The following is a 15,693-nucleotide window of genomic DNA, read 5'->3' as shown; positions in this document are numbered from 1 at the left end:
AGCTCACCACCCGCTCCTCGGAAACCCAATACAGGGTCGCTATGAGTCAGAACCAACTCGACGGCAGTTAACAACAACATACAACCCTAACAATAGCTAAGAAATTCAGGCCGGTCTCACTTATGCTTGTCCCTCAGACACTATGACAACAGTAACAATTACAATAAGGAACTCTGGTAGCGTAGTGGTTATGAATTGGGCTGCGAACCGCAAGGTCAGCAGTTCTGAAACTACCAGCCGTTCTGCTCCCGTAAAGATTTACAGCCTCGGAAACCCTGTACAGGGTTGCTATGAGTTGGAACTGACTCCATGGCACATAACCAACCAACCAGCAATTCCAGTCAAGGAATTTCCATCAGAAAGCTTTGGTGAACACTGAAACAGCAGCAGTGAAGGAAATGAAAATAAAACCCACAAACAAAAAGAGCTCAGTGCAGAAATTAACGTAGAAGAAACTAGCAACACCACACACACACACACACACACACACAGACAAAAGCCCACAAAGCAAATGACATCTATCAATTCATCCCTATTGATAATTACACTGAATGTAAATGAGTTAAATGCACCAGTTACCAGACAGAGAGCAGCAGAATGGATACAAATTTGGTGCATGCACACAATGGGATGATTAGCAACACTGAAGAATAATAAGGAATCTGAAACAACAGGGAATATGGATGAGCCTGGAGGACATTATGCTGAGTGAAATTAGTCACAAAAGGACAAATGTGGTATGAGACCACTGTTGTCAAACTTTAAGAAAAGATGGTTACCAGGGGTAGAAGGTAAGGGAAAATTATTCACAGCCTAAAGGGTAGATACATGTTAACAAGGGTGATGGGGCAGGAAATATACAAGAAGAGGGAGATTGGCCCCAGGAAAGATGAAAGCAGCAGTAGACACAGGGAGGTGTGCTAGATTAAAGCAAACAGGTCAATACTATTAACTGATGGTACATGGAAGAGAATGCAAATGCAATCATCGTAATAACACCAAGTGTATAGTAGTTGAATGTGGGACTGATAATCTATTTTGTAAACTGTCACTGGATTCACAATAAAAAGTAAAAAAAAAAAAATTGGGTTAGCCTCTGAGGGTGGTGTTTGCACTGAAATCTTGGAGAATGAGCAGGAGTAGAGTAGAAAGGAGGAAGAGAACAGTGGATCCAGTGGGTGAAACAGTATGTGAAAGCAGGTGGTAGAAAGGTCTAACTCAAGGTTCTTATGTGGTAGGGAGCTATGGGTGATGAGGATAGACAGGTGGGCCATGGTGTGGGGCTGTCTCTGGCCTTCAACATGGCATCTTCTCTCTCTGCCCTTCTTGTGTTCCCACAACCCTGCTTTCCCTTCTCCTTTCTAATTTTGGACTTGTCTTCCATCATTACTTGCCTTAGCATTAGCTACCCTCTCCCATCCTCAGTGAGCTGTTCACTCTGACCTTGCTCTGGAAGGCTGGATTGTGGGTGTCCATTGAGGGTCTCCATTCAACCTGGGGCCGCCTTATACTTGTTGTTGTTGTTATGTGCTGCCGAGCCAGTTCCAACTCATTAACGGCTCTGTGTAGAATTACCGAGAGCAGATGATGAGTTTGGACTGCCGATCTTGTTGGCTTCTAGTCCTGTGCTTTTCTTAACAGAGCCATACCTGGACTCAGCTTATACTTGTTAAATGCTGTCGAATTTGTTTTGACTCGTAGTGACTCTGAATAGGATTTCCGAGGAGCAGCTGGTAGGTTTGAACCACTGACCTTGAGGTTAGCAGTCTAGTGCTTATTCTATACTTGTTGTGACATGACACTGAGTTGGATCCAACTAACAACGACCCTGTATAGGGTTTCCAGGGAGTAGCTGGTGAGTTTGAACTGCCAGCCTTGTGGTTCAAACCGACCTTGTGGTCCAGTGCGTTATTCCACAGAGCCTGTATTTGGTGGTGGTGGTGGTTATGTGCCATGGAGTCTGTTCCAACTCATAGCAACCCTGTACAGGGTTTCCATGGCTGTAAATCTTTATGAGAGCAGAAAGCCTCATCTTTCTTCCACGGAACAGCTGGTAGTTTCGAACTGCTGACTTTGAGGTTTGCAGCCTGACTCATAACCACTACGCTTCAGTGTCAATTGTGCCTTCCCCGAATTGTATTTTACTTGAGTGCCAACTCAGGGCCCTACGGCCATCCTCCATGGAGGACCTCAGACTTTAGCTACTGTCGTTTTGTCTTGGGTTAGGTACTGCACCCGTGTATCTGAATGGTAGGCCCAGCTGTGTTCATACTAAGGGACTCTGCCTTTTTCTCCTCGTGCTTTATTTACTTATTTTCAAAGTGTGGTCTCTTCAGACCCCCAGCATTGCATGAAGGGCTAGCCAGGGGGCAGCTGCATTCGTCTCATTCCCCACAGCCTGCAGCAGCCTCCGCCTGGAGAGGCAGGGTCTGGGCTGTTTGCCTAGATCTGGAGGCTGAAGCTTAGGCTCCAGGCCAGGACTGCTCCTCACTGTGCTTGAGTTCCCAAATGGAAGGTGGTTGGGAGAAGGTACAGGCTAGGTAGGCAGAGCTCAAAGAGTTAAGTTGGGCCTGAGCAGAGATGGATCAAGCCACAGATAACACACTTGTGCTTTGCTGGTAATTTTGGATGGCAGAAGACTATTGACCTGGCTTTTATTTGTTTTGCTGATAGATTAAAATCTGTGGAAGGTCTGCTGGGGTGGAGGCACCCCAGGATAGGGTGAAGGTAGGTGGGCAGGCCAATGTCTCCCAGAACAGACTAGGTTTGTGCTGCTGAGCAGGTGCCAACTCCTCTCTGAACCCTGGGGTTCTAATCTGCAAAATTAATTCTATTAGTGGTTTTCAAACCCTTTTTTGGTTTTTCCAGCCATGGAATCCTTTATTCCAAGCAAAATGTTATGAAAAACTCCAAAGAAAAACAGAACTTGGAGTGGAATGGGGTGGGGGTCCTGGATGGGTCTCATTCACACTGCCCTGCCCATGCATCCGTCACCCTCATCCAGGAATCCAATCCCCGAAGGGTCCATGGAAGATGGTTTGAGTAAACCCAAAGTCTCTGAAAACATTGATTACACTGAGATCAAGGATTGGTGGCAGGTTCTAAGCTGATCATTTAATGCACTGATATCAAATGAAGACTTCTCCATCTGTAGTGGAGAGGGTGGACTTAGAGAACACAGACTGGTTGCAAGGTGGTATTCTTAATGGTCCTAGGCAAGGAGAAGGGCAAGTCCTTGGACTCATCCAGTTGGTCAGTGTGACTAGCTTCCAGAATGGGGGGATCCAAGAGATGTTTCAAAAGAACATGGGGACAAAATGAAAAGTTGCATGTAGAGCATCAGGAGCAGAAATGAGTAGTGGGCAGCAAAGGGGAGATGACAAATTCTGTCTGGAATAGATGAAGCCTGAGAGGTGTTTGTGGGACCCTTTGGTGGACAGAAGTTGGGACTGGGGACAGGGCGTGCTAAACCAGACAGGAGGTGAGAGTGAAGTGAGGAGCAGGAAGTGTCTGGAGGGCAAAGGGAAGTGTTACACAGTGACCAGATGAAGTGAGAGTGGGGTGGGTGGGAGCAGGCTCAGTGGAAGCAGAAACTCTTACTGATGTTGACTTACAGGGGAGAAAGGAAATGGGTGGGACCCCAGTGGAATGGGTGGCTCCCGTTTCCTTGTATATATTAGCCCTTCATAAGCCCTCACTTACCTAGCTGGTGAGGGTGCCCAGGCTTGAGGTGAGATAGCATGGAAGGATGATAGTTCCAGGGAAGGCTGCACCCTAGTCTGTTCCAATGCAGCCCTGCCCTTCTCTGCTACTCGAGACAGTTTATATGTCACTGGTCAGAAGTACTCCCTATCCAGGTGCTAGTGTGAGCTGGAGTGTAGAGATAAGGATATGGAAAAATCCCCAGAGAAGCAGTCAGTGGCCCATTATTTCTCGGAGCCCGAGAAATAATGCTTATAATTATTTGTTTATAGTATGGAAGACTGCTGGCATAAGTTTGAAAAGATTTCTCACTTGGTTCTGAAATTTGGTTAATTTCCCAAGTAGGGTACTGTGAGTGAACTGATAACTATATTTCTGCTTATGACAGAGTCCATCCCATCCACCCCGGGCTGAAGTTGGGCCCAGTACCTGCCTGCCCTGGGAAGGCACTTCTACATGGGTAATTGTGGGAGGGAATAAGCAGGACCCTAACTGACGTCTTGAGGGTAACCAAGTTCTGGCCAAGTGCACAAGCTGCTCCTGGGGCAGAGGTGAGAAAGCAGGCACAATAGGGTGTTCCTGGGTTGCCTACCCGAGCTCTAGGCCTGCCCTGGCCGCCCAGCAGCAGCAGAGGGCGATACCCCAAGCCTCTAGAAAGGGCTTGGGAGGGGGCAAAGGCGGAGTCGGGCACCAAGGGTGCCTAGAGGCCCGACTCGGCTGAGGCGCCCGGGAGCAGCCGGAGGGCAAGGAGATCCTCGTTCGGGGAAGCCCCACGGCCACAGCTCTCAAGCACCCTCATCTCGGGCTCTGGCCCTCCCGGCCGGTTATTTCGGACTTGGAGGCTCCCCGATCTGGTTCCGAGTCGGGTGGGGGAGCCTGGAGAATTGGGGAGCTGCTATTTTTAGCCTGCGCAGCGGTGCAAGGGAACTATTTATAGATCAAACACTCCGCGCTCCCTGCGTCAATGGAACCCCGCGCGTGCGTCACGCGCGCAGACATTCCGGGCTCCTAGCCCCGCCCCCTCGGGCTCCCCAGCCGAGCGCCTCCCTCTGTCCGCCTCCCGCCGGAACCGCACCGCCCCCTGCGCCCTTGTATGGCCAAGCTCGCACTGCCGCGTGCGTCACTGGCACCCCCGCTCCTCACCGTGCGTCACGGAGTGCTTAAGAGGAGGGTCCGGCTCGGTCGGGGAGCCCCAGTAGCAGAGGCTGTGAAAGTTGGGGGAGTGTGCTGAGACTGTTGAAGCGTACAAGGGGACCGGACTACGACTCAGGGTGCTGGCCCCGGACAAGGAGAGCAGGAGCCGGCGGCTGGGTAGGTGCCCCACGGGGAGCGTGCATCTGAATGGGTCGCCGTGTTTTGGCTCTTAGAGGTGTTGCATGGAGGTGATGGAGTGTATGCGTGGGCTGAAAGTATTTTGTAGGGGCAGGTGTACGGTATCCCTCTGGGCTTGAAAGAGGTAGCGGTTGGAAGGAGGTGAGCATCCAGATTGGACTGCAGTCTGCCGAGTGCCGGAGGTGGGGTGTCAGTGCAAGGTGGAAGTCGCAGAGGGTTGGGGTTGGAGCTAGGAGTAAGCACTTTGTCCAGTTGACAGCTGGATTTAGTTCAGTCTCCCGGGAAGTCCAAGTCAGCACACAGTGCTCTGGATTTGGATGCTGATGGGGATCTCCATAGCGTGTGGGAAAAGGAACAAGCGGGGAACCATAGGACGGACACCAACCAGGTTCGGATTTCCAAAAGGATCTCCATTCTCCCAACCTGGGAAATTCCCTTCCCTAGATGCTTTCTTAAGGTTTTAGGGGCTGTGGTTTAGTTTGCAGGAATCCCCAGCCCGAAGTTTCTGTCTGGGCTGTATCAGGAGACCTCTGGATCACCAAAGGGAACCTAACACTGGTGACTGAACTAGAAGGGGTGCTGGCTGAGTGTGGGAATAAGTGAGTTTTCCCAGGGGTAGGAACAGGGATGGGGGCAGAGTCTGTCTCAGGAAGCACTGGGAGTGTTGTTTTAGCTGTGGCTTGGATCCCGTATGTGTGTGTGTGTTTCTGTAGGGATGTCCTTGTACTTGGGAATCCTGGAGAGAGTTCTTAATGTAGGAGCCTGTGGTGTGGGGCTTCCGGAAGGATCCTAACACCGCCACCACTCAGTCCCGGTATCCTGATCTTCTCCTGCTCCTCCCCCCATAGTCTCTGTTGGATCTCTCAGGTAGAGTGCAGCCTCAGGCTTGTTCAACATAACAGGTGCAAACCACATTGTAGCCAGGACCTGCCTGAAGCCGGATTCTCCCCACTCCCTCCTTCAACCCCGCCTCTTCCTCCTCTTTGGAGGACTGCTGCCCCCCTCCCCCCATGGGGCTGGATGTAAGCCCTGTGTTAACTACCTGCGCAGTCTGAAAGCTGGGGGGTGGGGTGGCGGGGGCTAGGTTTTTGGGGGTTGATCCGGATGTGGGACGTCTTAGTGGAGAAACAGGATTTGAATAAGGCTGGAACGCCCAGCCCTGTGTGGTTACCTGCTGCTCTCTCCACCCCCAGCCCATCTTTCCCTGCCCAGCCTGTCCTGGTACTGGGAGACAGAAGACGTGGCTGCCCTTATCTCAAGCAGGTGCCCAGGGCTACATGCTTATGGATGGGCACCTCTGGGCAGGTAGGGCCAGAGCTCTAAGGGGCTCTGTTGCCTGGGTAGTATATGTCAGGCCAGGGCTAGAGCTGCCCCATGTAGAGCCTATAGAAGTGGGAGAAGGCCAGACAGAGGACAGCCTAGGCTTTTGGTCATGGGTTGGTGACACCCTTTGCCCCATCCACTGTACCCCTCTCTTCATGGTAGTCTGTGTGCCAGCTTGAGTTCGTTCCCAGCCCCCATCCCAGTTTGGTGAGGCCAGAGTTATATCCCCAGGTGGGAGACTTCTGGAATTACCTCAGCATTATTTTGACTAGTCTCTGAATTTAAAGAGCCCCTCAATGAGTATGTTTTTCTTCCTCCAGGTTGGGGTATCTGCCCCCTTTCCTCAAGCCCCTGGATTCTTTAGGGCACAGACAGGAGCAGGCTACTTCTCCTTCCTGCATATAGCCATCTTATGGCCTCTCATGGACTTTGATTGTCGTCTGTCTGTCTTTTTAACACTAACCAAATGCCTTATACTATTTTGTAAGAGGCAGTCACTCAAAAGCAGGAGAGATCCATGTTTCTATTAACAAAATTGAATTTGTACTATTCTTGAGTGTAGAAACTTAGATGTAAGGGGAAAATAAGAAAAATTCACAGACAACGTGAAATTTTTTAGTGAACTTTTAAAAGCCTTGTGTATGTTGAAGTTAAGGATTTAGGCACGGGAGCACTCAGAACAGAGTCATTTTATCTTTTTTTTTTATTTTTTTTTATCTGAGTGTTCCTCTTATAAAGTGAACAGGGAGAAGTGCTTAAGGGATAGCAGGGAAATTCCTCTTAGGGACTGTCTATTCCCGGGAGGTCCACGGGACTGTTCTCTTCTCCCCCTCAGCCTTTCTCCAGCATGTAGCCTTTAAAGGTCTGGAGCATGGTCCTCAATCCCCTAGGGAGCTGGAAACTGGTTGGGGAGGCCTGGGTTCCCTTCCCCTAGGCTTTTGGGAGCGTCCCAGGCAGAGTACAGTGGGTGCCCAGTTCCAGATGGCAGGATAGGCAATGTGTGAGATCTGCAATTCTTGCTCAGTCTGTTGGGTGGGGACAGAATGAAAGGTGGCTCATTGCTTCTTCGGTAGGGCAGGCTCTGAGCCTTTACTCCCAATCTCTCTTCCCTCTCCTGGATACCTTTCTTCTAGGCACTGTTGGGGGAAGAGAAAAAAAATGGGTTTTGCAGAAGGCTGGGCTGTGCCTGGGAATATTCTCAGGAAGTGCCTGGTTGGAGAAACAACAGATGTGCTCGTGGTGGGGACTGGGCATCAGGCTTTGCCTGGCTGCCTCTCCCACCCACCCTTCTCTCAGCCCTCACCCAGTAGGGGAGGGACAGGGGGCTGGAGGAACACAGCTTCCCCCTGTTCCAGCAGAGAAATGCTGGCTACATGCCGTTCTGAGGGTTCCCAGGCCGACTGGGGTGTGGCTGGCCTTCTGATTGAGCCCACTCTCGCTGGGCCACTGCCCAGGGACTTTGGGGCATGTAGGCTGAGATGGTGCTCTGGCCAGGGGTCAAGATCCTGGGTTTTGTGGTTAGTCACAGCCCAAAGGCCTCTGTGTCCCATCTCTTATCTGGGGTTCCTGCCACCTGGCTGCCTGGGGGTTCTAAACTTTAAAATGAGGCATCAGACTTCTTGTATTGACTTCTCTCCTTTCGCTCCTTGGCTCTTCTACCTCTCCAGAGATGCCCTGTATCCAAGCCCAATATGGGACACCAGCACCCAGCCCTGCAGGCCGTGACCACTTGGCAAACGATCCTCTGACCCCTGAGCTCAGCAAACCCACTATGGACCTGGCTAGCCCTGAGGCGGCTCCCGCTGCTCCCACTGCCTTGCCCAGCTTCAGCACCTTCATGGATGGCTACACAGGAGAGTTTGACACCTTCCTCTACCAGCTGCCAGGAACTGCCCAGCCCTTCTCCTCGGCCTCTTCCTCAGCCTCCTCCACGTCCTCATCTTCAGCCACCTCCCCTGCCTCTACTTCTTTCAAGTTCGAAGACTTCCAGGTGTATGGCTGCTACCCAGGCACCCTGAGCGGCCCACCAGATGAGACCCTGTCCTCCAGCGGTTCTGACTATTATGGCAGTCCCTGCTCCGCTCCGTCACCTTCCACACCCAGCTTCCAGCCGCCCCAGCTCTCTCCCTGGGATGGCTCATTTGGCCACTTCTCACCCAGCCAGACTTATGAAGGCCTGCGGGCATGGACAGAGCAGCTACCCAAGGCCTCTGGCCACCCCCAGCCTCCCAACTTCTTCTCCTTCAGTGGCCCCACTGGCCCCAGTTCTAGCCTTGCCCAAAGCCCCTTGAAGCTTTTCCCCTCACAGGCTGCCCACCAGCTGGGGGAGGGTGAGAGCTATGCCATGCCAACTGCTTTCCCAGGCTTGGCACCCACCTCTCCACACCTTGACAGCGCGGGGATGCTGGAAACGCCTGTGTCCTCGGTCAAGGCCCTGAGTGGGGTTCCTGGTGGAAGCGAGGGGCGCTGTGCAGTGTGTGGAGACAACGCTTCTTGCCAGCATTACGGCGTCCGCACCTGTGAGGGCTGCAAGGGCTTCTTCAAGGTACCTACCTTGATATTCTAGGTGGGACCCTTTGAAGGGGTTGGGGACAGGCAGATCTCTGTGCCCAGAGGGGTCTGTGGTAGCCTGCAGCAAAGGGGTAAGACTGCCAGATGGACTTGCCCCAAGGGAATGAGACGTGGGCAGAGGGGGCAGACTGCAGGGGTACCAGAAGAGGAGATTCTTAAGGCCAGCCTCTGGCTTTTCTCTGCCCGCCCTCCCCCAACTCAAGGTCCTAGTGAAAGGGGGGCCCCATGCACTCATGTTCTTGGCATGAGATGAAAGGATCCGGGAAGAGGGCTTGGTGCTTGAGGGCTAGGGGTGGACTTGGGAACAAGCTGTGTGTTTGTCCCAGTGCTGGGTGCGTGGTTAGCTTCCCGTCCCACCCCCAGGCCTTCCTTGGCCCTCTTGTCGGCCCGGGAAAGGGGCAGGTGGACGCAATGAAAAGCACAGGTGTTTGGACTGCTGGAGAGCCTGGGCCTTAACCTTAGGTCCTGGGGTCCTCCCCCTGGGGCAGAAACCTCCCCTAGAGCCCCCAAGACTTTCCTCTTCCTCCCCACCACCCTTCCATCTCCCTCCCCTGCCACCCAAATGTTAGAAAAATAGCTGTGAACAGAGAGTGCTTTTGTTTGTGATGGCAGCAGGATCTGGACAGTCCCCTCCCCTGGACTTGCCCCCCTCCCCACCCCACTCTCTGACAGCCTGTTCCGTGTTGCCCCCCCCCCTGCCTCCCCCAGCGCACAGTGCAGAAAAACGCCAAGTACATCTGCCTAGCCAACAAGGACTGCCCTGTGGACAAGAGGAGGCGAAACCGCTGCCAGTTCTGCCGCTTCCAGAAGTGCCTGGCTGTGGGCATGGTGAAGGAAGGTGGGTGGCTATGGCCAGCTGAGCGGTAGAATTGGGCAAGTCCCCCAGATGAATCCCTGATAGGCCACAGGGGAGGCCAGGTCTGCACCTTATTTCCACCTCTATCTTCAACTGTGTGGGTCTGAGAGCAGGAGATTGCTTCCGCCAATCTGGCTTGTGACAGGTGGAGAAGGTCCTTGTTGGGTCCCCTGGGTTTAACACTTCCCAGTGTTAGTGTGCACAACTTCTGAGGGTCCATGGGATTGCTTCCTCCTTACCTCACTCTGGCCCATTTCTCTGCAGTTGTCCGGACAGACAGTCTGAAGGGGCGGCGGGGTCGGCTCCCTTCAAAACCCAAACAGCCCCCAGATGCCTCCCCTGCCAACCTCCTCACGTCCCTGGTCCGGGCACACCTGGATGCAGGGCCCAACACTTCTAAACTGGATTACTCCAAGGTGAGGTGTTGCCGTGCCCCAGCCTGCTCCTTCTCCTGCCAGCAGTCAGTGCCTTGGTGCACATTAGGAGGGTGCCCTCTCTAGCACAACACTTTGGGCTGACTGGGTGGGAAACTGTACCACTTAGGGGGCCAATTAGAAAAAATGTGCTTCTTCCAGAAGCCACAGCCCAGGGGTAATTTGTGAGATTTGGCAAGCAAGAGCATGGGTCAAAGTAATTTCAGTCTTACCTTTTCTGCCTCTACTGGGCATCTGGGTGCATGGCATAGCCGCCCATGGTGGCTCTGGTGTGGGGCCTTCACAGGGTGCTCACACCACTGAACTGCTTTCCTAGTTCCAAGAGCTGATGCTGCCGCGTTTTGGGAAGGAAGATGCCGGGGACGTGCAGCAGTTCTACGACCTGCTCTCAGGTTCGCTGGAAGTCATCCGCAAATGGGCCGAGAAGATTCCTGGCTTTGCTGAGCTGTCACCTGGTGACCAAGACTTGCTGCTGGAGTCGGCCTTTCTGGAACTCTTTATCCTCCGCCTAGCCTACCGGTAAGCTGCCTGCTATCTGGCTGGTTCCTCCCCCAACTGCCCTGCCTGTGAGCTACCCTGACTGTCCATCTGTGTCCACTACTGACCAGTTCCAAGGCTGCCGAAGGGAAGCTCATCTTCTGCTCAGGCCTGGTGCTGCATCGGCTCCAGTGTGCCCGCGGCTTCGGTGACTGGATTGATAGCATCTTGGCCTTCTCACGGTCCCTGCACAGCTTGGTCGTCGATGTCCCTGCCTTTGCCTGCCTCTCTGCTCTCGTCCTCATTACTGGTGAGCAACCAGCACCAAGCTGGGTCCTTGGGGCTCAAGGAAAGGAATTGGAGGTGGGGGGTGGAGGAGCTGATTGGTCTTCAGGAGGACTGCCCCCTACCCAACTCAACATCTGCTGTGAAGTCTAGCAGCCAAGAGTCAGACACCGGCAGGCACTTGCTCAGAGTAGCAGAGCTCGGGCACGCTTAGTTGCATTTTACTCCAAAGCCCAATCAAGTCTGTGAAATATCCCAGATAACTCAAAATCCTGGAGTCTCTGAGTTTTGTTGTTAAGTGCCTTTGAGTCAGTTCCGACTTACAGCAACCCTGTATAGGGTTTCTGAGGAGCAGCTGTTGAGTTTGAACCTCCAACCTTGTGGTTCAAACCAATCTTGCAGTCTAGTGCGTATCCTACAACACCATACCAGGTGGTGGTGCAAGCAGCTAACACACTTAGCTGCCAACTAAAAGGCTGGCATGGCAGTTCAAATCCATCCAGAGATGCCGTGGAAGGAAGACCTGACTGTCTATTAAAAAAAAAAAAATTAGCATTTGAAAGCTCTACACAGCATGGTTCTATTCTGACACACGAAGGTTACCATGGATCGGATTGTGGTTGACTGTGGTTGTCTCTGCATCACCCAAGGTCTAGCCTGTGTGGTGTTATGTATGGCCTGGGGGTTTTGTTTGCTTTAAACACGCTCACTGAAGTATAACATGCATACACAAAAGTGCATAAATGAGAAGTGTTCACAAAGGAAGCCACTTACATAACAAGCACCTAGCTCTGGAAACACTGTGACTGGGACCCCTGCTGAGCTGCTTCCCATTGGTCCTTTTCTCCCCCTGGAAACTACTGTCCTGACTTCTCACAGTTTGGATTACCTTTGCCAGCGTTTGTACTTTATGTAATTGTTAGTGTACATTTACGTATGATCTCCCGAGTCTAAAGAGGATGAATTCTTTGATGTCAAGTATAGGGGTTTTCAGATACCTTTTTATGTTTAAAAGCACTTGAGTCCATCACCCGCTTTCCGCCCTTAATGGAAATCTAGCATGTAAAGCAAAATCAGCTGCACTCTGGGCTAAAGTAGGACTAGACTGGTGGATTCTGGGACTAACTTTCCCTGGGCGTGGACTCTGAAACACTATTGCTGTAGCTTCTTAGAACCGTCCTGTGGGGAAGACCCCCACTGGCCTAGCTAGAAAACCTCGGTTACAATTTCTTTCTTTTTTGCAATCTTGACAAGTCAAGTAATCTCTCTGGGTCTCCTTTTCTCACTTGGACTGTAAGGATAATCAGTGTTATTACTGTCCATGTAGGCTTCTGATGAGGTTTGAAAATGGGTGTGTGTGTGTGTGTGTGTGTAAGCTTTTGCAGAGTGCCTAAAGAGTGGTCAGTGGCAGAGTTTGAGAGACCCTGGTCCTTGAACGAGTGACTAAATTCCACACCCTGTTCACAGACCGGCATGGGCTGCAGGAACCTCGGCGGGTGGAGGATCTGCAGAACCGCATTGCCAGCTGCCTGAAAGAGCACGTCTCATCCGTGGCGGGTGAGGCCCAGCCAGCCAGCTGCTTGTCCCGCCTGCTGGGCAAGCTGCCTGAACTCCGGACCCTGTGTACCCAGGGCCTGCAGCGCATCTTCTACCTCAAGCTGGAGGACTTGGTGCCCCCTCCGCCTATCGTCGACAAGATCTTTATGGACACGCTGCCCTTCTGACCCCAGCCCAGGAGCATGTGTGTGCATGCTTGTACACCACCCCACGTGCCTTTGGCCCATGAACCCCAGAGCACCGCTTCCCCCAGCTGGCCTTGAGCTGCAGACCAACTAACCTCCTCAATTGCTCTTGGAAGTCAGCAGGGAGCTCAAGGCAGTGTGAGGGGGGGTGCCTTCATGGAGGTGGCCCCCACTATTTGTCTTACCCCCCAGTCCACCCCTGGCCTTCATGTTTTTGTAAGATAAACCGTTTTTAACACATACCGCCATGCTGTAAATAAGTCCACTGCTGCTGTAAATACATAAAGGCAGAGGTTGAGGTGGGAGTTGGGGGTTGGGAAGGAGGGATGGCGCTCCGCACCAGCCTGGGCTAGTCTTTTTCCAGCCTTCTTAGACTTGCTCTCTCTTCCCACCCTCCTTCCACATGTACATAAACTGTCACTCTAGGAGGAAGACAAAGGACAGATTCTGACATTTATATTTGTGTATTTTCCTGGATTTATAGTATGTGACTTTTCTGATTAATATATTTAATATATTGAATAAAAAATAGACATGTAGCTGAAACTGGGATTCTGTTTATCTCCGATACCCTGTTTTCTGCCCTCTACACACACACTTGCAGGCACATAAGCACGCGCATCATTACATAAGTAGGTGAGGTACGGGCAGCTCTGGGTAAACCATGGGTTCTGTGGATCTGGGTTAGCAGGTCTCAGTTTACTCATTTATATCAGACCAGTGTTCAGTTGCCTTCAAGTCAGTTCTAAGCCATCACAGCCGTATCGGTGTTGGAGTACAACTGTGCTTCATAGGGCTTTCAAGGCTGGATTTTCAGAAGTCGTTTCCGAGGCACTGCTGGGTGGACTCCAACCATTAACTTTTGGTTATCAACTGAGAGAATTAGCCATTTGCACCACCCAGGGGCTCACATTTGTAAAAGCAGGGTGATAATGACACCTGCTTCATAGGGTGGTTCTATAAAAGCACGTAGAATCTAGAATCAATTCTAATCTTGGAAGCATCCGCTCAACCTGCTGACTCACTTAGGGTGCCCATGGTGGAGTCAAATGAACCGAGGGGTTAAGAGTGACGGGGCTTTAGAAACAGACCTGACTTTAGGGCTTAAGGTTGACACTGGTTTCTAAAGTGGGTGATGGGACAGACCTGACCTCCCAGAGCTGTTAGGATGAGAAGAATGTGTTTGTGAACTCAAAGAAGCTGTGGTAGCACAGTGGGTTAAGCATTGGGCAGCTACCCACAAGGTCAGTGGTTCAAGCCCACTGACTTCTCAGCTTAAAAAAGACAAGGCTGTCCGTATAAACATACAGTCTCGGAAGTCCCACGGAGCAGTTCTCCTCTGCCCTGTGGGGTCTTGCAATGGGTTAGGTTGTTACTCCAGGGTGCCCTGGTATTGGACTGGGAACCGTAAGATAAGCAGTTCAAACCTCTCAGCTGCTCTTTGGGAGTGAGATGAGGCTGGATGCTCCTGTGAAGATTGATAGCCCTGGAAATCCTGTGGCACCATTCTACTCAGTCCTCCCGAGGTCATGAATGGGGTGTTAGTATGTTTTTTTACATTTCCATTCTCAACAGTCCTTCCTACCCGCTTCCATGCCAGCAAGTGGACCCAAGTGTCTGGTAGGTCTTGCCTTTATGGTAAGAATGTTCTGAGATCCCTACCTGTGCTAGTGTACCCATGTAAGTTCTTCAACATCCAAGCTTACCAGCTAGATGGGACTTGGATGAAATAATACTCTCTTCAGGAGTATGGGAGAGGCTAGCCTGTAGGTTCCATAAGGGGTTCCCAGCTTCTGAGAAGACAGTTCTGCCTCTGGCCTTATGAAGGGTCCATGTGTAGTGCGGGACAGGGGCCCGAGCCCTGCACACTGAGACTGTTGCCCTCTGCAATGCTGTGGACTTCCTATGATATGCCCCTGACATGCCACCAGAGGCCCTGAGTGGGTCTTTATCAGCACCAGAGCCTGGCAAAGTACTGGGGACAGGAACCTTGGCTGGGAAATCAGAAGATCGGCCTCTTTTCAAGCTCTGCCTTCAAGTTCTTGCTCTGGGAGAAGCCCTCCGTCCTCACTGAGCCCTGATTTGCCCATCTGTTTAGTGAGGCAGTAAGTCTGAGAGTCGTACCCTGGTTAGAAGCAGAGCTTGCTAGGGAGTCTCCAATCAGCCATGATCAGATTGTTAATGTTTACTGAGTGCTTACTACATGCCGAGCGAGCACTGTTGGAAGTACTTTATATGTATTCATTCACTCACTTAATCTTTATAGATGCTCCATTTTATAGATGACAATACTGAGGCAGAGAAAGTTTAAGTAATTTGCCAAACTTCGGCAGTTAGTAAGTACTGGAGCCTAGCTTTAAACCAGGCAATCTGGTTTTAAGGCTTGGCTCCAGCACTTACTGACGATTTCTTATTCTTATCGACTCTACTGCGTGGCCTGCCTATGAGGTGCGGACAGCCGCTTCTTCCTCATAACACTGTAGCAAGGGCTAGAAATAATGAAATAACATATGAAAAGAATCTCACCTGTTGTTAAGTGCTGCTGAGTTGGTTTTGACTCGTAGCCACCCTGTATAGTACAGTGCTGATCTTACAGTGCCACATCAGAACTTCAACCGAGCCTATGTTGTTGTTGATAAGTGCCTCTGCATTGGTTCTGACTCATGGACATCCTCTATAGGGTTTTTGAGGAGCGTCTGGTGGGCTTGAACAGCCGACCTTGAGGTTAGCAGTCCAATGCTGATCCTACAGGGCCACATCAGGATTTCTAGCCTATAATGGGATATAATACCCACTAGCTATTACCATCACTGGGTCCCTGAATGGTGCCAATGGCTTGTACTCAAGTGAATGTCCCTGGGTGGCACAAGTGGTTTGCACTTGTCTACCAACTGAAAATTTTACTAAAGGTAACACAGAAACGGCTACAATCATACACTGACATAGAACTTCCAGAGATTCAAGCTGGATT

The 15,693-nt window shown here is 51.4% G+C and overlaps 1 protein-coding gene across 1 annotated transcript; it reads left to right on the top strand.

Annotated features, from left to right (window-relative positions):
• Positions 1 to 5,898: 5,898 nt before the first annotated feature.
• Positions 5,899 to 13,271, top strand: NR4A1 (nuclear receptor subfamily 4, group A, member 1). Its single transcript, XM_006870018.1, has 7 exons — positions 5,899 to 6,056; positions 8,025 to 8,902; positions 9,637 to 9,766; positions 10,049 to 10,200; positions 10,535 to 10,737; positions 10,827 to 11,005; positions 12,448 to 13,271. Exons 2-7 carry the CDS (start codon positions 8,027 to 8,029, stop codon positions 12,702 to 12,704), a joined length of 1,797 nt encoding a protein of 598 aa, XP_006870080.1. The 5' UTR covers positions 5,899 to 6,056; positions 8,025 to 8,026; the 3' UTR covers positions 12,705 to 13,271.
• The last annotated feature ends 2,422 nt before the right edge of the window (positions 13,272 to 15,693 follow it).

The sequence above is a fragment of the Chrysochloris asiatica genome, unplaced genomic scaffold, assembly GCF_000296735.1.
Source record: "Chrysochloris asiatica unplaced genomic scaffold, ChrAsi1.0 scaffold00138, whole genome shotgun sequence".
Classification (NCBI taxonomy): Eukaryota; Metazoa; Chordata; class Mammalia; order Afrosoricida; family Chrysochloridae; genus Chrysochloris; species Chrysochloris asiatica.
This window is presented reverse-complemented; position numbering and strand designations above follow the sequence as displayed.